This window comes from Phoca vitulina, unplaced genomic scaffold (genome assembly GCF_004348235.1).
Source record: "Phoca vitulina isolate PV1807 unplaced genomic scaffold, GSC_HSeal_1.0 scaffold6, whole genome shotgun sequence".
In the NCBI taxonomy this organism is placed as follows: Eukaryota; Metazoa; Chordata; class Mammalia; order Carnivora; family Phocidae; genus Phoca; species Phoca vitulina.
This window is the reverse complement of record NW_022589709.1, coordinates 15,766,483-15,788,916: the sequence shown is the minus strand read 5'-3', so window position 1 is coordinate 15,788,916 and position 22,434 is coordinate 15,766,483. Positions and strand designations below refer to the sequence as shown.

The 22,434-nt window shown below is 43.4% G+C and overlaps 1 protein-coding gene across 7 annotated transcripts in view; it reads left to right on the top strand.

The window, feature by feature from the left end:
• FBXW11 (F-box and WD repeat domain containing 11) overlaps positions 1-13,394 on the top strand; it is a 122,084-nt gene extending 108,690 nt beyond the window's left edge. For 6 of the 7 annotated variants that reach the window (XM_032403707.1, XM_032403711.1, XM_032403709.1 and 3 more), the window contains 4 exons: positions 1,908-2,018; positions 2,933-3,011; positions 4,071-4,256; positions 10,813-13,394. In XM_032403707.1, the coding sequence (XP_032259598.1) occupies positions 1,908-2,018; positions 2,933-3,011; positions 4,071-4,232 (352 nt within the window). In that variant the 3' untranslated portion in view covers positions 4,233-4,256; positions 10,813-13,394. Of the gene's footprint in view, positions 1-1,907; positions 2,019-2,932; positions 3,012-4,070; positions 4,257-4,859; positions 5,380-10,812 lie in introns of those variants that run through there. The other variant, XM_032403708.1, reaches the window with a different exon arrangement.
• The last annotated feature ends 9,040 nt before the right edge of the window (positions 13,395-22,434 follow it).

Below are 22,434 nucleotides of genomic sequence, written 5' to 3'. Positions count from 1 at the left end.
GCCTGGGTGGCTCAGTCGTTAAGCGTCTGCCTTCGGCTCAGGTCATGATCCCAGGGTCCTGGGATCGAGCCCCACATCAGGCTCCCTGCTCAGCAGGAAGCCTGCTTCTCCCTCTCCTGCTCCCCCTGCTTGTGTTCCCTCTCTCGCTGTGTCTCTCTCTGTCAAATAAATAAATAAAATCTTTAAAAAAAAAAAAAAAAACTTCTCTTAAATATCTATTCATCAATCTTTAGTCATTTTCCCATTGTCCTAACATATGCCAGTAGCTGTTTTATAACCAAATTGTTTAATGTTTGGGTAAAATAAAGATTGGATTCAAGATAATTTTTAAAAGAAGGAAGGAAGGAGGGAATGAAACCACAACAATAGAGCTAAAACTGCTGTGAGTTTTCTTTTATCATTTTAAGGTTTAAGGTATTCTGCAAGTCATGTGAGAACCTGAATCTTCGCACTTTGTATTACTTAACTATTTCAGCAGTAGATAGTCCTTAATTTTCTCACTGGACTCTCTGAGGTTTTACAGAGTAGTAATGTATATTCCTTTATAGTTTATAGAGGGGGCCACTTTGGAGTCAGTGGCAGTGCTGAATGGCTCTGTTCACAGTAGATTAAAGAAGCCATCATCACTGACACTGATGAGAGTATTTGCTGAGGCTGGCTGTGCTCAAATACTCACGGGGTGGATGGTAAGAGCTACTGGTAGAGAGGCTAAGAAAAGGTTGTTACAGAATTAGTTTGCTAACTTTGTTTTCTAAATGTTAGTTTGCTATGATTTCTTTTGGCAGACAATGTAGAAAAATCAGTAATAGAAAAATGTAAAAATCTCAGTTTTCAGAATTATTGTATATAAATCATATATCAAGAAAAAGGCTGGATGTAGTCTATGGGTTTATATTTCTTTTTTTTTTTTTTTTAAAGATTTTATTTATTTATTTGACAGAGAGAAACACAGTGAGAGAGGGATCACAAGCAGGGGAAGTGGGAGAGGGAGAAGCAGGCTTCCCGCCGAGCAGGGAGCCCGATGCGGGGCTCGATCCCAGGACCCTGGGATCATGACCTGAGCCGAAGGCAGGCGCTTAACGACTGAGCCACCCAGGCGCCCCTACGGGTTTATATTTCTGAGACACTTCTTATACCTAATGAGAGGCTCCCATTGTGACCTCAAAAACTGGACAACCCTAGTATGCAGGATTATCTAGAAGGGGTGTCCCTAAGCCTCATCAGGAGAGAAAGGCCACCATGCTGGTGCACTGGTTCTAACTTCAGTGGGCCTCATGGATTCCAGGCCAGAAGTGCCTGGGGTGGAAGCCTAACCCCCCTGGCTATACATATTATATCCTCCCCTGACCCACACACATACATGCCTTTTCTTCTTTACTGCCTGTAATCCGTGCCTCCCCCGGAAAAGTCCTTGTTAGACCATTTGGCTACATGGTTTCATCAATTCAGACATCAAGAGAATGCCTAGGAACTAAATTTAATTGAAGTTTCTTATTTGTTGATCTTATTTAAATAGTAATACATGCATGTGATTAAAAAAACTGAATAAGGAAATATAATGAGAAGTAAGGCTTCTATCCAAATTAGTGTTTTTTGTTTTTTGTTTTTTTTTTATTGACGTAATTTCTACACCCACCGTGGGGCTCAAGCTCATGACCCTGAGATCAAGGGTCGCATGCTCTTCCAACTGAGCCAGCCAGCTGCCCCCCAAATTAGTGCTTTAAAATATACAAATGGTATAAATGTACATACATATCTTTCTACGTGGATAGCATGGACTGGGAGTGAGATAGAAACAAAGAAGTACAGGAGAGTGAAAATCATGTATGGAACAGATAAAAGGAACTCAAGGATAGTGTGAATCATGTGTGGGAAGTTGTTTCACAGAGATCTGTTTTACTTCCAAGGCTATGGGATATCGAATGTGGTGCCTGTTTAAGAGTCCTAGAGGGACATGAAGAATTGGTCCGATGCATCCGGTTTGATAACAAGAGGATTGTCAGTGGGGCCTATGATGGGTATGTATTTCAGATTTTTAAATGCACTGCTGTCACTGTATCTAGAGGGAAAATAAGCGCTGTACATTCAGCAGCTATGTATGTGCCAGTTCTGTGTTAGATCCTTCCTGTGGTGACGGATGGCAGATGTTACTACACTGCCTGGTCAAGTGAGGCCACTCAGGCCCAGAAAGATGACTGGTCTTGCCCCAAGTCCTCCAGTAGCAGAGCCTCTGTAACTCCTATGCTTACACTTTTAACCATTATTGTAGATTTTGGGAGTAGCTTAGGTTGTGCAGGAATTCAGTTCTTAGCCTTAGCCCTAAGTTAGCGCAGCTGTGTGTGTGTGTGTGTGTGTGTGTGTGTGTGTGTTTTCAGTGATACATTTCCTTTCCCCGTTTGTTTAATTGAACAAATACTCTTTAAAAAGCCTCATGACTTTAAATGAGCAAATGGCAACTGTAAACCTTTCAAGGTGACCTTATGTATACTTCACAAATGGACTAGTTGGTCTGTTTATGGTCCTATTATTAACTTAGAGCATTTGCTTAGTTTGAAGAAAGGTATCCCTGGAATTTCATGGAGAGCCCTAGCTTCTGTCAGCAGCACCTACTCAGCCCCAGAGAGCCCCCTGATTAATGAATTTGGTGACATAGATTATCAAGTCAGGAACTGAATTTAGATAGCCTGAAGTTGTTTTCTTGTCTCCCTGAAAAAATATTTCTTCACAGTTTCAGCAATTCTGAGAATGTGGAGGTCCTTATTTTTTCCCAAATCGAGTGTCGTTGGTTTAAATAACTTGTAAAAACATAAGCATGTTTTCCATTCGCTTTTCTAGTAGCAGTTCAGATGCACTCCTTTCTGTCAAAGGAAGTGCTTGACAGTACATAAAATAGTAACTTTCCTACTAATTGCAATTTCCTTTTCTTTTCTAGGAAAATTAAAGTTTGGGACTTGCAAGCTGCTCTGGACCCTCGGGCCCCAGCAAGCACTTTGTGTTTGCGCACGTTGGTGGTATGTAATCTGTTGAAACGAGAGCGGTTCTTGCGCTGGAGGATGGCTACCTGCAGATAGCCCTGCCTAGGTGTATCACAAGGAAGCTGTGTATCTCACAGTGTGCCTTCAGAGAAATGCACCATTTTGTTCATTTTGTTTAGCCAAAATCAGAGAATACTTGACATTTACATTACAGTGAGCTCTTTCCTAAGGAGCATTAATACAACTTAAAATGTGAAAGCAGGCATCCTCATTTGTAGGTGGATTGGTTTCTTCATAGAGCACAAAATATTTCCTTCCTGTAGATTTGGGAGATTTCTTAATTGTGGGTATCTGGTTACATTATATTTTTATAATACAGCACATGTTTGTATTATTATGATGGAATTTCCCCTCAGTCTATATTGTCTGGATTATTGCTTTGGCATATAAAAATATTTTATTTTTATATGTTAATCTTGCTTTAGCAACTTTGGCAGGCTCTTTATTTCTAATAGGTTGGTTTTGTTCCATTGATGAGAGACAGTTGTTTGAAAATACTGATAGATTGTTCTTATTTTCAGTAGCTTTACCTTTGATTTTGGTTTCTTTGCTTCTTGCAGTGATTAGAACATGCAGAACTATGGTTAGGGCCATTCTTGTTTTCTTCTAGATTTTAATGAGAATGCTTCTATTTCACCATTAATTTTGATTTTGGCTGTGGTTCAGATAGATGTTCTTGGTAATGTTAAAAACATTATCCTTCTGGCTCTGCTTTTTACAGTGTATCAAGCATGGGTATTTAATATTGTTGTTTACCTTTCCAAGATCCTTGGTGAAGCGATCACATGGTTTTTCTTCTTTGACATATTAATGAGCCAGGATCTCAGATACAAAGATTAATTCAAAGAAAAAGGTTAGAAGGAAAAGCCAAAGTATCTGCTCCTGGGGTGAAGGACAAAGCTCAGTAAACTCTGGAACATTATTTAGGAAGCATGGATAAGTAGCTGCATTTTCAGCCTGTGCCAGGTCACTGATAGTGAGATCTGAGGGATTGTAAAGGTCTCATTTTACTCATCAGTTTGTTACATTTCACAGGAACATTCTGGACGCGTGTTTCGGCTGCAGTTTGATGAATTTCAGATCATCAGCAGCTCCCACGATGACACTATTTTGATTTGGGATTTCTTAAATGTGCCTCCCAGTGCCCAGAACGAGACCCGTTCTCCCTCCAGAACATACACTTACATCTCCAGATAACAGTCTGCACTTTACCCGTTTCAGGTGAGTACCTCCCCATGTTTAATCTTGCTCGTTGAATTCACCTTCCCTTTGGGGCAGCATTGTGATTTGGGTTCCCCGTTGGTAGGAACCGAGGTGGTTAGTGTTTATTAGCTGCCTCAGCTTTGCAGAGTTCCAGTATCAGGCTAGATCTTTATAGTCACATTGAAATAAGGTTGAAATTGGAATCCTACATGTTGGGGGTTTTCACACTGGCAGACAATGTAATTCCTGTTTTTTAAAACTGTTTTCCTAAATGGTTTCCTAGGTCATATCAATTTAACGCAGGTAAAGTCATTCAAATTCTGTTTTAGGGTGTAGGAATCTCCTTTTTCTCTTTCCTGTTTTTCAGTTCTTTTACTTGAAAAGAAAAAATCACCATCAACCGAACGCTCAAAATTCTCCCTCTGCCCCTGTTATAATCTACCCACCACCACTGTTCACTAGAAGAGGGATCAAAGAAAGGTGTTTGTTGAGAAAGGCCCTAAAACCCGTTCTTCATCCATTAGACACAACAGGTACCCTGGAAGCAAAGCCCTTTGCTCTGGTTACAGGAAAACTTAGAGCCATTGTAACCATTGATGATGGCATGTTTTGATTACTAAGGGTGTCCAACCTAGAGGATGAGAAGCCTTACTTGGCTGTGTCCTGGGAACCGATGGCCCTGTTCATCTGGAGCAGTATTTCCAACTCTGAAAATTTTGCAAGGGGCCAATAAATTCTGTGCATGTTAAACTTTGCAGATGGAATAAATATGTTTGTACTTATCTGTATTACTGTGTATATATGTATGTAAAGACTGATTAATAAAATTCATATTTATTTTAAAATGTTACTTAATACTTAGTGGCTCTTTATCATTACATATTTTCCCGTCCATTAAATATTAACAGTGTAAAGGAAGTTTATGTGCAGAATTGTGAGATTCTTTTTGATGAAAAGATAGGGTTCCTAGATCACCAAGTTACCATTGTTTCTAATATTTCTTAAGACTCTTAAGACCGAAAACACAGATGTCCAGGAAGTTTGTCTTACCCAAGGGTAAGCCGACTACAGCCAGAGGCCAAATTTGTTCCACTGCCTGATTTTATTCCCCTACCGTAGCAAGCTAAGAATAGCTTTTTACACTTTCAAATAATTGAAAAAAATTAAAAGAAGAATACTGTTTCATTATACATGAAAATTATGTGAAATTCAAATTCTAGTGTCCATAAATAAAGTTTTATTATAGGGACACCTGGGTGGCTCAGTCGTTAAGCACCTGCCTTTGGCTCAGGTCATGATCCCAGGGTCCTGGGATCGAGCCCCGCATCAGGCTCCCTGCTCAGCGGGAACCCTGCTTCTCCCTCTCCCACTCCCCCTGCTTGTGTTCCTACTCTCGTTATCTCTCTCTCTGTCAAATAAATAAACAACATCTTTAAAAAAAAAAAAAAGTTTTATTATAATAGCCATGCTCATTTGTTTACATATATTGCCTCTGGCCATTTTCATACTTCATTGGCAGAGATGAATAGATGCCACAGAGACGATATGGCTTGCAGCGTCTAAAATATTTATTATATAGCTCTTTGAGGAAAAGTTTGCTGACCTCCGGTCTTGCCCCTGTGCCATCTATTAGTGATAAACCAAGGGTCTGCATCAGGAATGGCAAATAAGCTTTTTCTTCATGCTGGCTGAGTTTGATCAGCTGTGCCTGGCTGGAGTACTGCCTTTGGAAGGATTCTGGGACCCTATATGGACCCCAAAGGGATAGGTGCTGTGACGGGTTGTCAATGTCTGCCTGGGTGTGGGAGGTGAGCAGTAATGACCTGTAAGCCACATACATAGGTGCTGTCCCTGGTCCCAAGTGTGTTCATACCATCTGTCATGATAGTGACCATCTGCTTGCTGCTTTCTCTCTGGATAGATTCTTCATAAGCTGAAAAACCCTTATGGCAGAATTATTACATTTATTGAATCGAGTCTTAAAATGGATATTATAGGGAATTACAGAGGAAGAAGACAAGGATCTCTTGAATGATTGCTCCTCCCCACTTCAACCTCCCTTCCCAGAAATCCTAAGGAAAATACAGGGAAGGAGGAATGGACCCAAATGAAAACTGATTTCCCTTCTGGTCTTTCTTTTCCCTCTCCAACTCTCCGTTCTGCTCTCAGTGAGGATCTTCTTAAGCCCTGCCCCTGCCATCCTCTGCCTTACTGGCTTCCTGTTGTCTTCAGGATTGAGGTTCAACTACTTCAGTTAGCTGACAGGAGTTTCAACATCTAGCTGTTACCTTCTGTCCTCACTATCCACCCTCCCCGTGTCCCAGTCTCCCATTACTCCCTTCCAAAAACCTAGAGTGGCAACCAGACTGAATTCTCTTTCTCTAATTACATTATAATCATGCAGAGCTTTACCATCTCCCTCCCCTTGTGTGTGTTATTATGGCTTTTAGACACCGCCACCTTTGCCCCTGTACTTCATCTGACTTAATTTATTATTTGATACTGAAATAGTTTGTATGCCTGTCTCCTTGCCAAGGCTGAGGAGCTCCTTTTATTGTGGAACTCCAGTGTTCAGTAGAGTGCGTAAGTGTATTGTAAGTGTTTATTGGGCAGGTGACACCCGGGGCCGAAATGACCTATTTTGTGTTTTTTCTCCTAGGCCACATAAGAATTTGCCCTTAAACAGATAAGCGTGTGACAGCTATAGTGTATTCCTGCAGTCATTTTCAGCAAACATATAACTCAGTAAAAAATTGGAGTAAGTCATCTGAACTGGCAGGGTCAGCTACTAGATAGGTTCCCTACATAGACAGGTACCTAGATGTACAGGTCTCCCTCTGCCCTGCCCCTGTTGTTGTTTTTTAAATCAATTTTATTGAGGTACAATTTTTGTAAAAATTGTACTCATTTAAAGTGTACCATTTGATGAGTTTTTACAAATGTGTATAATCCCTGAAACTCCCTCCACAATCAAGATAAGAACATTTCTATCACCCCTAAAAGTTCACTTCTGTCACCTTTGTAGTCAAAGCCTGACCCCTCCCAGCCTTAGCAAACACTGACCTGCTTTCTGTCACTAGATGAGTGTGTATTTTCTATAGCTGCACTGTTCACTCTGGTAGTCAGTAGCTACTTGGGGCTATTGAGCTCTTGAAATGTGGCCAGTGTGACTTAGGAATTAAATTTCAAATTATATTTTAATTGAATTTAATTGAATGTTTAATTGTATTTAATTATACCTTACTTAACTTTAAATTTAAATAGCTACATGGAGGTAGTGATTACTATTTGGACCAGCATATCTTTGATCCAGTTAGAGTTAATTTTTGTGTATGGTGTGAGATGAGAACGTCATTGGTCTTGTTTTTTTTTTTTTTAATAGCTGTCTAGTTGTTAAGCGCTATTTGATTCCTTTCCCCATAGAATTTGCTTTAGCACTTTTGTCCAAAAATCATTTGACCCCTTATTTGTAGGTCAATTTCTGGACTCTATTCTAAGTCCATGATTTATGTGGCTGTTCTTTCGCCAATACCATAGTGTATAATAATCTTCCAACTTAAAAAAATTGTTTTGACTATTCTAGGTTATTTAGGTTTTCACATTCAGTTTTGAATTAGATTGTCAAAATCTGTGAAGAGGACTGCTGGGATTATAATTAAGACTTCATTGAATTATATCATTTTGGGGGAGAATTCACACCTTAACAAATGTTGAGTCTTCCAATCCATGAACATGGTATATCTCTCTATTATTTAGGTCTTCAGTTTCTCTTAGGTAGTATTTTGCAGGTTTTAGTGTAGAAGCCTTGCACATCTTCTGTTAAACCTCATTCTTTTTTTTTCTTAAACTATACGTTTTCATCTGCATATTGGTTTAGTTGCATCCTGCCTCTGCTTTTATTTTTCCACATAAGGGAAGCACGTAAAATAGGACATGGCCAACTGCAGCTATAGCTGAGCTTCTGGAATAATGGATAGGTTCAGGGGAATAGGTGTATCCGAGAACAACTTAAGCGTAACTCTTTTGTATTTTTGATACGTGTTTTTTGTCTTTATACTCTGTTTAGAGAGGCACGTGATAAAATCCAAGACATCCATAGTATGTTTCCCCTCTCTGGCATATTTAATAGATGAAATTTAGAACATAGTAAACTAAACTTTCACAAATTGGACAACTTTTATGTATTACTTTTAAGTGCCCTGAAACAAGATTTCTTTGGTTGAGAAATGAAATAATGATCGCCAGTGGTGTTTCTCTCATTGGCTGTGGTGGAAGGGAAACTGGTGTTACTTCTTCTAGGCCTTCCTCCTGCCCCCTTTTTGGGAATCTCAGAACAACTGCCCTTGTTATGATCCACAATTATAAATCAATGGAAAAATCTTATCTGCTCTTTAAGCAGCACAAACAATGAAACCTCAAATGTGTTTGTCTCTTCAAAGTGAATTACTTTTGACAACCTTGGCAGTCAGCTCTATAGATTTTACTGCTCTTTTCCAAATTCTTTTCATTTATTGTAACATGAAAAAAATTATTACCATGTGATACTGTAAGATTTATGCATAATAAGAAACACTACCCTAATGATGATTTAACCTTGCAGTAAAATATTCAACCCTAAAATATAAGGTAAGAGTGTTTCTGTGTCAGGAAGTTTAGCAATAGATTTATTTGCTGAGTCATTTTTTAAAAATTACTAACTCCTAAGAGCCTCATATATACAGTAGCTCTCTTTTTTATTACAAGACAATATATGATCATTAGTAGGAAATTAGAATAAGTAGATAAGCCAAAAGAAGAAAATAAACTCCTACTCATGGCTTACCATTGTTAATTTCCTTGTATATGTCCTTTCAGGCTTCTTAAAATTATGGCTGAGAAATGTGCATGTTTTTAAAATACTTTTTTTTTTCATTTGTTGCAAAACTCTTCTATGTCCATAATGTCAGTATTGTTTAAATTACCATTCCTAATGGCAAAGGTAATATTCAGTTGTTTGCATAGGCCCTGTTGTTATGTATGTATATTTCCCCCCAGCTTTTAGCTGTTATAAAACACATTGCCATGACCATTTCTTTAGCTTAATCTTTGCCTTTTTTTTTTTAAGATTTATTTTCTTTATTTGAGAGAGAGAGCATGAGCGAGAGGGGCAAAGGGGGAGGGAGAGAGAATCTCAAGCAGACTTCGTTGAGCACGGAGCCCGACTGGGGGCTCGATCTCACAACCCTGAGATCATGACCTGAGCCAAAACCAGCAGTCGGTTGCTCAACTGACTGTGCCACCCAGGCACCCATAATCTTTGCTTTCGTTACCATTGGATAAATTCTAGAAATGTCTGCAGTGTCTAGGTTAAAAGGTAAGATGTTTAAAGACTCGGATGCACAGAGTCACATTACTCTCCAGAAGAGTTAAGTCATTTTACTTTCCCACCAGCAGTGTTTGAGAGTGCCTGCTTCTTATCTGTGGGCGTTACTATTTTACCAATAATACTCTTAAAGGTCCTTCATGCGAAAACAGCGGTGAATGAAATTAAATCTCTCTTGAACTCATTGAGAAGGATTCTTGATCTTTATGAAAATTGACAACCTTTTCACGAAGTTGCCTTTAAAAAAACACACAAGTTTTAAAAAAATCACTCTCCTCTCTCTTTTTTTGTCAGAGAATTTTAGACATAAAGGTAACTTTTAAATCTTCTAGGCCAGTGGTTTAGTGCTGTGTTTGGAAAGGATTGTGACCCATTAGTGACTGTGAAATCATTTTAATGGATTTTGACTTTGTTTTGATGAATTTTAGAATAGAAAATGTCAGCCTGCATTGTATGTAGTAATGGTAAGTTTAGGTATGTGCGTGCGTGTGTGCGTGTACGTATTTATCTACATAGATGAATGTAGAGATTATTACTGAAATGTGTTTCTGACTCAAGGTCATGGTCAAAACAATGTGTAACGTTCAGTAGTCTTTCCCTCTACACCGTATTGTCCTTTTATAAATGATTTATTTAAAAAAGAAGTAACTTCTGATTAGCATTCTATTTAGAAGGAATACTTTATTTACTAGCTTTTTCATATTTTTGTTTTACAGTGATAGGTGAGGGCTCTCAGGCAGATACGAGACCAGCCCTCGTAGGCTCTGGATGTCATAAAAGATAATACTAAATATAAAATCTAACATGAAGCATATTTTGTTATATGCATAATGTTTAGTAGCAAGCACTGACAGTTGACAAGTTATAGGGTCAGTCATCTCTTCGAGTCCCCTCTGTCCCTTAATGGCTAATGCTTTGAACTAAGCAGTGTCTCTGAGCCTTCATTCTCTCATTCATCAAGTGATATCATAGTTTCTACCTCATAAGATTGTTGCAAGGTTTAAATAAATATGATGCCTGGTATGTATTACACTCAGAACAACTTGCAGCTTTTATTTTTGATGCTGATTATAAAACTCAGTACCATGTCATGTGTGCACAAGTACATGTCTGTGTGGATGTGGACGGCCTGTGGTGTATATCTCCATGTCTAACCAGAATATCCATCCATACTCCCTTTGTTTTTTGTTTTGTTTTGTTTTGTTTTCCCAGGGTTTCCTAGTCTTGAACTACTGGCTACATGGCTACCAAATGCCTAAGGGAGTTCTTCACAGCTGAGTTATGAAGCTGGAATTGGTTCTAGACGCTGGGTAGATGCAAAGCAGCCTAACTCTTCCAAGTACCAACATTTCTCACCTCTGATTCCGGCCTCTACTTTGAGAAGGATACCTTAGCTTCACCGACTTCCAGTAGAACAGAAGCCCATTTCCTCCCCCCATCAGTGAAAAAAAAATCTAATGCTTCAAATGTAAATTGTTCATATAAAAGGAACGTACAGTCTGTTTTACAGAAGTAAATCGACCATCAAGAGAAGACTGGCCTCTAATTTATATTGCTTTGCACTTTGGTCTGATATTAAGAAACAGCATTCTTCTTTGGTGAAATTTTGGGTGCCAAACACCTACCCAGAATGTCCAGGGCTTTCCTTTTCAGAAGTTAGCATTCTCCTTTTGACCGTCCAAGTCATTATGAATTCTGACCTGTATTAGGAACATGTTGGACAATGGAAAAATTTCTCTGGATTGTTTTAGTAATATTTTTTGGATTATACTTCCTTTCTGTACCAATTTCTTTTAATTTAAAGAACTATAAGCCAGGTTATATTATCTCCCAACAGGTAATATAGCTTTTTTCTTTTATTAACTATTCTGTCTGTACCCCAGCCATCTCCTGATATTTGGTAGAGTAACACTTTTACACGTGTGCTTGCCTCCTAATTTAAAATACTGTATCCGCATGTAGATATAATGTACATAACAGTTTAACCTCAAGGTTGCTGGAGTCAGGGCCCCTGTGCCTGAGACACTAATACAGAGTGTGTTCGCACTTAGCCATGGGCTGGGCTCAAGAACCTGATACCAGGGTTGATGTGGATTACCTAGGACCCTTCCTGCAGTATTCATATGATATTTTTATTTTGTCATTGTCATTTTGTGTGTATGTGTGTGGTGTGTGTGTTTTTAATGGGAATCTTGTTTTAAAATGTAATTTCTAAAGTTGAACACAAAATGTTTTATTCGTTGTGTAGCATATATAATAGAGAGGTACCTTAAAATTTTTTTGTTTTTCTTTTCGTCATAAATACTCCTGAGTACTGGTGGTCACTTCCCATGGTATTCATTTGACTTTACTGTCAAAGATCATTATTCTGTGCATTAGTAACCCTGGAAAGGGAGGAACAAGAAGGCCCTATTGACTGGGTTTCTTGGCTCTGGAATGCATGCATCCTGGCATGGATGTCGCATCCTCACCAGGGTGTTAACAAGGCCTGCTCATAATGTTGGAGCCCGTTACACCAGGTCAGGTTGGTTCAGAGGCCCACCTCCAGTGGAAGGGTACTCCTACGTGGTGCAAAGCTTCAAGCTCATGAATCCCATTCCCGTCATCTCTGGTGTCACCTGCTGCTGTGGCCCCGGCAGGTTCTCCAAACTCCCAAGTGCTCTGCAGCCCGAATGTGTGAATGGCACTATCACGCTGACCGTGCACGGAAAAGACTTTGGCATTCGGTTGGCACTCCTTTTCCCTTGTTCGATATTAGGTTCTGATTTGCCCCTTGCCATTGTTTCCAAAGATTAAGGAATGTCAGTAACATTTTCAAGGACCAATAAGAACCTCCTGTTGACTAAACCTCTTCCCGTGGAAGCACACTCTACTACTAAAGGGAAGGGCCCTGGGCTCTGTTTTGTCCTTTGCATTGAGAACGGTGTGGGGATCAATGTGTGTGTATGTGATTTGTTTCTTGGGTTGGCTTGGCTTTTTAGTTTTTCTTTTTCCTTTTCTAAAAATACATCCTTCCCTCCCACATGTTACCAAATTAATTTCTATTTTTGAGCAGTTGAGTCTCCAAGTGTAAAAAAAAAAAAAAATAAGGAAATCTCTATTTGTGAGGTAGATGTTGTAAGCTTGACAGTGGTTGTGGAAGTGAGTTAACTTTTACCACTCTCCACATGACAGCTTTATATCAAACTGGTTAGGAGAGCCCAGGGGTGTGGGAGGGGCGGGGGGAGGAGGCAATTCTTCTGAACGAATGGACTTTTTGTTGTTGTTTTTGCATGTTTAATATAGAAGTTCTTGTTCCTTGGGAGATCATGGCCTTCGAATATGCACACAACCTTTGAATTGTGCCTACTAAATTATAGCAGGGGACTTTGGCACCCAAGGAATTCTGACTTTCTGGGATTATAGTAGTAATTCCCAGCCGTACCCTGGACTTTATTTTGCTAACCATAATTGAGCAACTGTAAATTACTGCTATATTAATGTTTTAAAGCACTGGGATAGTCTAATTCTAACTTGTAATTAATTATGTTTGCCAATTATCTGTTTAAAATAAATTTGTGTCTGAACAGCTATGGAAACTGTTAAATTGTACAGATATTATTCATGACAGCTTTGTACTGTGGAATGTGCTTAATAAAAAACAAAAAGTTTGACTTTTGTCCAATAAATTGCTAAGTAATGTCAATAAATCAAGTATGAGTATTATGCAGTACACCTAATCTGGCTTCATGCAATTGTTACTTCAGCTACTAATTCAAAGCCAATACTCTTAATAAAGTGTTGCAATACTCTGATGCTCTGTTAAGAAATTTTTCAAAAAACTGTTATGTTCTTTCAGTAATTCATTGACGTACCATTAAAGTTGGTAGTTCTAAAAAATCATCTGCTCTGTAAAGTGGAGTTGAAAGCAGACTGCTTTCTGGCTCTTGGGGGGTTTGTGTGCGAGAATGCCAGTGCCTGCCTGGGGGTGTTTCGCCGCAAGCTCGCTTTCACCTCCGCACCTGGGAGCTAGCTTCCCATAAGTTCTTAACTGCTTCCCGGGTTACTGGAAAAATAGGAAGGGGGCCCCTTTGGTGTCCCGAGTGGCTCTGAGGGTGAGCGGATCCTCTGGGTCCCGAAGGAGCAGGTGGCGGTGTGAGAAGCGCCCTTGCTGCCTGCCCCCTGTGAGCGGCGGACGTGGGATCGTCCGTTTCCCACGCTCGCAGATGCGCACATCACGGGTTGAGGACTCTAGCGGGCGGAATGCCATTTGCGTGTGCAGGGTTCTGCTCCGAAGTCCCGCGTAGTAGCAGAGGTTTCCCGGTAACTGGCTCTCCCCCCATGAGTCCACCAAATTGGTAACGTGGACCTTGGGGATGAGAGTACTTCTATACAGTATTGCCTCCACCCGTTTTTCTTATAAATGTTTTAAAAATAAGTAATACGCATATGGTTAAGAGAACCTCTTTGCAAGCCATAAGAAGACTAAAAAGTGATACTTTCACCCTTGACCTTCAGTCCCCCACTCATCATCATCCAGTTTTTTATATATCCTTCGACAGTGAGTAATAGTCTGTGTATAGCAGGCTATGTGTATGTATACATCATGTGTATATTATACACGTACACACCCCACCCCACCCCTTCTAACGGCAGCGGTAGCATGCTATACGTGCGGTGCCGCGCTTCGCTTTTTCATCTCCTATTCATAAGGAGATCCCTCCGTGTCCGTGCATGTGATTCTGCCTCCTTCGTGGGCGCGACCGTGTAATATTGGTTACCATAATTTATGTACCAAGTTCCTTGAGGTGGAGTTTAGGTTGTTTCTTGCCTTTTCCTATAGCGACTATCATCTTTCACAGCTCGCTCTATCCCTGCCTGTGCTAGGTGTGAAAAACCACTGGGATTTTGGGCTCATCATGATGAACAGATGTTGAGCCCAGACACTGCTGCAGAGCGGGAAGGACCTCAGGTGTCAGGTGGTCTTAACCTCTCCGGTCGCCTCCGACCCTCACAGAGTTGGCGTTCGGTAAATGATAGTTTCTTTCTTCCCCAACAGGTGAGGTGTTAATGCAAGAAATTCACGGCTACAAATGCATCCCGTATCGATTATGGAGATTCTAAAAGAGGTTTTGTAGAACTCTTTGGATATATAATCAGAGGATGGAGTGGTACTTTGCCATTTCAGCCTGTTGGTTTTCTAGTTAATAAGGAGAAAGGAAGTTGGACCATCTGGCTAATAATCCTGTTACTAATTAGCTGTGTGGCAATACCCCCTTTGGGGTCTTAGCTTCTCCATGTATAAAAGAAGGTGTCACTAGCTCAAGTCCAGGAGGGCACATGCCCCAGCTCTGGATGATCTGTTGGCTTGCAGGAATGCAGACCCAGTAATGCCAGGTCTAAATTTTTAAGAAAAACTGAAAATCCAGTTTATGTAGAGATCCAATTTATAAAAGTTGGCAACTTTTTTTTGTTGGGGGGAGACTTCTTAAATTCAATCACTGGAGCACCAGTTTGCTATCCCTGAACCAACATGATGTTAAGCATTTCTAGTAGTGACCTCTTGAAATATTGTGTCTAACTGAACACTTGGAGAATAGAAGAGATTCCAGAGAAAAGGGACAAATTGAATGATATGCCTTGTGACAAAGTGACCAGTGCACAGAATGTCTCAATACATGTTTCTTTAGGAAAAATGACCAAACAAGGGAGGGGTTTGAAAAGGCAAGAGGAGGAGGGGGAAGGAGCCAAGAGCTGGCAGCCACCGTCTCCAATCCCATTGTGAGTGTTTAGACCAGCTGCCTGATCTTGTGCTGGGACTGAATTCACATTACGGCAAGGCAGGCTTGGGGCCCAGGATCGACTTGGTCTTCCAGCTGGAGGAAATTCTGGGAGCTCCAAGACCTCCAAGCTCCTGCTTGTTTGTTGCCGAAAGCTGGGTCTAAGACCTCATAAACACTCAAACTTGGATGTGGGATGACTGCGTACATGGCTATCTTCAGGTGCTTATCTGCCCAAAGATGGGGTGATGGACCCCACACACGAAATGCACTGAAATCCTAATCCAGTGTTTAAAAATTTTTATTGGTTAGGTGTAGCCATGTGAAGGAATTACAGTGCATGTCTTAAGTAACTTTTTTGTGTGTGCATGTATGGTAAACTGGAAAGCAGAATCCTATAAATGGAGTTGTATTGTTGATTGCTTTCAACTTTGTGGTTTTTTACTCATCCTGTCTCCAGGTTTTACTTAATTGTATTTTTCAGAGTAGGTATGTTGTTGGACTGGCCTGGGAGTGACAAGACCAAAGACTTAATCTGTAGTGGGACATGCCCGAGGAACAGCCTAAAACTGGCGTTCTGGCAGGATCTCACAGAGTACAACTTAAGCTCCCTCCACCCTTTATCACCATCTTTGGATCCAATGGACCTTTCTGTTCTTGCGTGTGTTTTACTGACAAATACCCTGTGGCTCTGGGGGTTGAGAAGGAATGCTCTTAGAACACTGCAGACTTTGGGACTTGGTATCACGCCCAGAGCTATCCTGTGGGGGCACCGGCCTACTGGATGGCAGAGAGGAAAAGAGCATGAGCTTTGGTGTCATCAGACCTAGCTTGAGATTGGAGCTCTGCCTCCTAACTGGCAGCAGCCCCGGGAGCAAGGACATTCTCTGCCTTGAACCTGAGCTTCCTCGAAGTGGAGATAGTATTTTAAAATCACTTTAAGAATTAAATGACATAACCTAAAATGCGTGTCTAAAATCTAAATTTAGATCTACTCAAAGCACTGTACCAGTATACACCTTCAATGCCGGGTGTTTTTGGTAGCTTCTACTGTGGTTTTTAAGCAGATGGTACAGAATGTCCAGAGCGGAGAAAGGTATAGTAAAGGTTAGGGCTCAGGATGGTGTGAGATGAGACAAAAATCAAATATGCTCCAGCAGCCTGAGGCCCGTCTGGGCCTCTTGAGGGGCAACACAGGAGCTGACGCTCGGAAGGATGCTGACGGTCCCCAGCGAGGACGTTAATGACCTGGGCTGCTCAGTGGGTGCAACTGAGGGAGAGGGACCAGATGAACAGTACCTACGCCAAGTTACTTTTGTTAGTTTTTAAGAATAATCCAGCTTTAAAAGTAGTCAGCTTATATCCTCTGGGGGTATTTCTGGGAAGAGGATGAGACCTCAACATGCCAACAGGTTCTGTGAATTGTTGTGTCTCCCAAATGGACAGGCGAGAATTTCACGTCCTCAGCGTGCGTGTGCATGAGTATGTGTGTGTGTGTGTGTGTGTGTGTGTGTATAGGTGGTGGGACGGGGAGAGGGGTGGGCAATGCAGGGAAGAGGGTGGTTCAACGCCAACAACAGCGACAACAAGAATAAACATACCCACCGAATAGTGAGTGCCAGGCCTGCTGGGAATGGCTTTACACATGTTGTAATCCTCACAGAAGCCCTGTGTGGTGTATGTTAGGACCACTTGACAGCTGAGGAAACTGAGGCCCGGGTCTGTCTTGCTTGTGAGCAGCTGGGCTTAGCCTTGATTCCAGCCTGTCTTGGCTGCCACCGCTGACCTCTTACCATGTGGCCCTCGCCTCTCCCTCTCCATGCTCCCTGGCCACCGTGATCCGCAGTGTCCCTGAGGAGCCAGGCCTCCTATTGAGCAGTCCCCTTGCATGAACAGACCCTCTGCACATCTTTCCTTCCCGCTGGTGTGTCCCGGGCATGCATTCTTTGGTCGTTAATGAATGTGTACCTGTGCCTTCAACAATGCACAAAGTTTGGTAGGGTGCAAGGAAAGGGCAAGATGGGTGCCAGGGGCCCAACTGTGGCCATGCTGAGCAGTGGGGGCTCTCTTCTGGCAGCGGTGGGCAGCCACTGGTGGGTTTGAAGCTGGGGCTGACCGGTGAGAAGGCTGGGGTCAAGATTCAGGAGAGGAATGTTGAGGTCTGGAATAAGGCAAAACACTGGAGGAGGTGAGGGAGGGCGGTTTTGGGGGCGGTTGAGGGAGGAGCAGGTGCTAACGAGGCCGCCACGGTTGGGTGGGTGGGTGGGTGGGTGTGTGTGTGTGTGTGTGTGTGTGTGTGTGTGTGTGTGTGTGTGTGGTTGGGTGTGTGTGTGTGTGTGTGTGTGTGTGTGTGTCTCCTGTGCGCCACTAGGTGGGGCTGTAGGGAAAGGAGACCCGCCCCTGCTCTCAGGAAGCTTCCCGTCAGAATAGACTCGGTGGTTGCTACAGTGCGCACGCACCCATGAATTCACGGGCTCAGGCCCGATGGTCTTAAGGGCCGTGAAGAGATGGCGCCTGGCAGCAGGTGCAGCGGACTGCGGGGCATCTGAGCCAAGACCTCAGTGATAAGCAGGAGCCAGCGGGGGAATGTTCCAGGCTGGGGGAACACAGAGGCAAAGGCCGTGAGGTGGGTAGGCCCGCCCTGAACAAATGGGCAGGAGGGGCGCTTGGTCCCCCAGGTAAGGGAAGGAGGGCTTGGGTAGAAGGGTGACACGTTCGGATTTGGACATTGCAGGTGCCTGAGCCGATAGTCAAGTGAAGCCACTTTGGACTGTCTGGAGAGAGGCGAGGGGTGGCGTTCGAAGAAGAGCCCAGACGGAGTCAGGAAGAACGTAGCATTTAGGATGGGGGCACAGGGGGACAAGCCGGCGACAGAGGCGGAGAAGGAAGAGCTGGAAAGGTAGGGGCGTGATACCCGGCAGTCTTGGCAGGGCGGGCGGACGCTCGGAGAACTTGGAAAACCTTCTCTAAACAGTTGCCTCCGCGCTGCCCGGGGCCTCCTGGGGAAAAATGCCTGTCCCCTCATCGGGCCGCAGGACACCTAGTCCTGCTTCCCCCTCCTTCAGCTCAGCGCCCCGTGCTCCTGATGGCCAGGCTCCGGCAGCAAACAGCAAACAGCCCACCCGGCCCCAGCCTCTCTTGTCCTTGGGAGTGTTCCCTGCAAGCCCATCTGCGCAAACAGACGGGGGCCAGGTCTGCGCCTCAGGAATGAGGAGATAAAAGGGACCATCGGGGCTTTTTCCACCAAAGGCGAAAGCATTTTATAGAACGGGCTGCGAGTTTTTGTTTCAGGAAATTTCATCATGTCTCCAAGAAGGGGAGGGGTAAAATGAGAGAGGGAGAGGGTGGTGGTTGGGGCGGGGGGGGGGGGGGGAGAAGTTAATTGGCCTCAGATTTTCTCACTCCCTTTTCATGTTGGTAACACGAGGCGGCCCAGGTCAGCCTCAGGTCAGCGACGTTTGGGCTCTTTAGTGCCCCTCTGTGAATACCTCATTTCTGTAATAGTTTTTCCTTTAAAAACAGCTCTGCCTTCTTTGGCAGATGGTGACATTCCATTAGCATATGGAATATTTTTCAAAACACATCCGAAAGCATGTCTCTTACAGAGGAGACTGGGCAAAAGCAAATGAATGTTTGAAAAGTATGTTGGGAGCAACTCAACATTTAACAGAAGGCTCCCACTCCACCGCCCCCATCCCACCCCTCCCCACCAGGGCTCCTGGATTGTTACTGTAACAACAAGAGAAGAGGATTGTCCCCCAAAGCTTGTCTGTTGGCTGTACTATGACCATCACAATACATAGAAGGTAGCTAGAGAGAGCCTGAACCCAAGAGGATAAAGATCACATATCTAGGACTGGAATGGACATTGGCAAGCCTTTGTGGAGGTGGCATTGGGGGTAGTGATGGATGCTTCTTGTTCACTGAACACCTACTGTCTGCCAGATGCTGTGTGTGGCATACACTGTTGTCTTTCCTGCTGAAATCCATCCACTACATGGTGGGCAGAGCAATCTCTTGAACACATAAGTCAGATCATGTCACTGCCCTGCCCAACACACTCCATTGTGCTGGGTGTTGTGCTTAGTTAGAGTCAAGTTCAAACTCCTTGTTATGACCTGCAGCAATCTAGCACCTGCCTGCCTCTCCAATCATCCTTCGCTCTGTCACTCCCACTCCAGCTATGAGGCTTTCTTTCCATTCCTTATTTCTGCCTCAGGGCCTTTTCATGTGCTGTTCCCTCTGCTTAGCATGCATTTCCTCAGTTATTTATTACAGCTGCTTCCTCATCATTCGGGTCTCAGCTCAAATACCCTCTTCTCCAGGAGCCTTCTCCAACCAGGTCATCTAAATTATCCCTAAATTACTCTCTATTGCACCCTATGTTCTATTTATTCTATAGTACTTACCATTTTATTACTTTGCTTACTTGTATTCATTCAAGACATATTTATTGAAGGTCTACTATGTGCCAGGTAATGAGATAGGCAGTGACAAATGTCCCTGCTCCCAGGAAGCCTACAGTATGACATGGGAAGGCAGGTGATAAACAAATTGTATATTTTCTGACATCCCTTATCAGCGATGTAAACTTCCTGAAGACAGACACCTTGTTTGTCTTTTTCAGAAGCCATTTTGGGATGTGGTAGCTTATGGAATCATAGTTACATGAAGGACGGGACCCCATTTTATAAACAATGGTATTGAGGGTAGAACAGGAAGTGGCTTTCAAAATGGCAGAGGAAGGATCTGAATCCAGTTCTGTCTGACTCTGAAGCAGGAGCTCCACAAGGCCTGCTGGGTCCATGGCTTCTTGCAGGGTGTTTTTCCTACTGCTTCCGTCTCCCAGCCCAATGTCTGGATCCTCCCTGTCTCCCCACATCCCTGTGACCTATCCCACGGCTGTGCCTTCAGCTTCCCACTCTCTGTGTCACTTTGGGCCATGTCCTTCAGCTCGCTGAACCCCGGTTTCCCCGTCAAAGTGAGAATTTAAACCACAGATTTGCTAAAGCTCCAGAGATTCTATTATCTTGAGTTCTGATCAACCAATCTGTAAATTGGGTTCAATAACAGTTTGAAAAGTAATTTTGATTTCTGCATCTCCAGCTGAATAGTAATGTCAAGGTCCAAAATGGTCTCAGCGGCTACCTCTTCTCAGACTATTGTTTCTAGCCCTCTACTCCGCTGACTCTATTGATCCACAGATAGAAGCCCACATCACACTTGCCTGGGCAAAGAAGGCATTTATTGGCTCATATTACACATGAGCCCAGGAATGGGCTAGCTTTAGGCATGGATCTAGGAGCCTCCATGTCATCAGCCCTTGGGTCTCACTCTACCTCCCTGTCCCTCTCTCCTGTCTCATGGCCTCATTTGCAGACAGGCTCTCTCCACACATGGTGGCCAGGTGGCTGCCAGCAACCCCAGAAGCACGTCCTATCCTCTGAGTATCTCTGGTGGAGCAGTATCTCTCTTCCCGACAGGCCCAAAGAATCCTGGACTTAAGACGCTTTGGCTCAGATTGGGTCATGTGCCCACTCTGAAACCTATCACTGTGGTCAGTGGAATGGGATGTTCTGATTGGCCAGGCCTGGGTCACATAGCCACCCTGGAGCCAGGGGCTGGGGGTCTATCCCACGCAAACCACACAGACTGAGAAGAGAAGGGAGGCAGATCCCAAAGGAAGATCAGGGTGCTGGGGTCCAAAAAGAAAGGGAAACGGAGGCTGGGCAGATAACACCCAGGGACTGATGCTCTGCCGCTAGGCATACGTTTTCCCCATGGGAAATGACTAATTTTGCATTTCTTTGAGGCTCAGTTCAAAGGTCACCTCCTGCCCGATCCAGAGAGCAGGGACTAAATCCTCCAGGCCTGAACTCTTCTGATGCCTTACCACTTTTCTCCTTAGTGTTGTAGCTATTAACGTGCACATCTGAGGACCTGCGGGTGGAGAGGGTAAAGAGTCCACCTTTGGGGCAGAGGGTTTGGGTTCAAATCTCATCTCTGCTCTTTATTGATTAGGTGACCAAGGACTAGGCCCTTCTTTGTAATCACTCCTCCCTCCAGGACCTGCTAGGGGCGTTAAGTGAGCTGAAGCCAGCCCAGCCTGGGTTCACAGAGGGCTTTCAATTTCCTTCACACCACGATCCACCCTTGGTCACCTCTGTGTCCCCAGCCCTGATCACAGGCACTGGTAAATGTGTGTGTTGAATGAGCAGACCCACAGTGTGATTCCAGAGCTGTCCAGGTACCCCAGGGTCTCCCCTTTCATGGCACTGAGATTCCAAAGTGAGCACTTCAGGTGAAAAACCACAGGCAGAGACTCTTGAAAACTCTTGAGATGTGAATTCAGCACACAAGGTGTGTGAGGTATGACCCAGTGCAGTAGTTCTCACACCCATTTAGAGTGAGAACCACCAGGCTGGTCAGGGAAGACAAGAGAGAAGTCCAAATGCAGACACTCAGTCATTCAAATGATTCTGCTCTTAAAAGAACTATCAGGAAGGATAGAGAATGAAGAGGGAAAAAGAAGAGAAAATGGTAAATTCTGAATTTCAAATTGCCTGCAATGTTCACTCCATTCTGGCTTAATCTGCAGCCTTATTTTATAACTTTAATATGTGTCCAGAGACTTGTTTGTTATGGGGAGAACAAATGTGACCATATATGTAAGTGCACCGAGGACAGTGTGTAGCACGAAGTGGGGGCTCAGTGAATGTGGTGGATCAAACCCAAGTCTTGCTCGGTGGTCTGCCATACAATGATTCCCTGGATTGCTGCGGAGGAGGTCTTGGCCGCCTGGATCCCTCGGGTTGCACCAAACTGGCTCTCACCCTCGCCTGGAGACATTGGTCACTGACATGTAGGTCCGAAAGCCTGGGGTGAAATTCGGGCAGCGTGTGATGAACTCTGCTGCCGCCGCCACCATCTCTATTACCCTTTGGCTGGGGAGTAAAATTCAGGCAAGTGAAGTTGACCTTGGTCCCTTTTCCCTGAGTCTTGCTTAGCAGAGTATTATTTCCAAGACAAGTACATAACCTCCACCACCCCACCCCCTTCCGCACTCTCTGAGCCA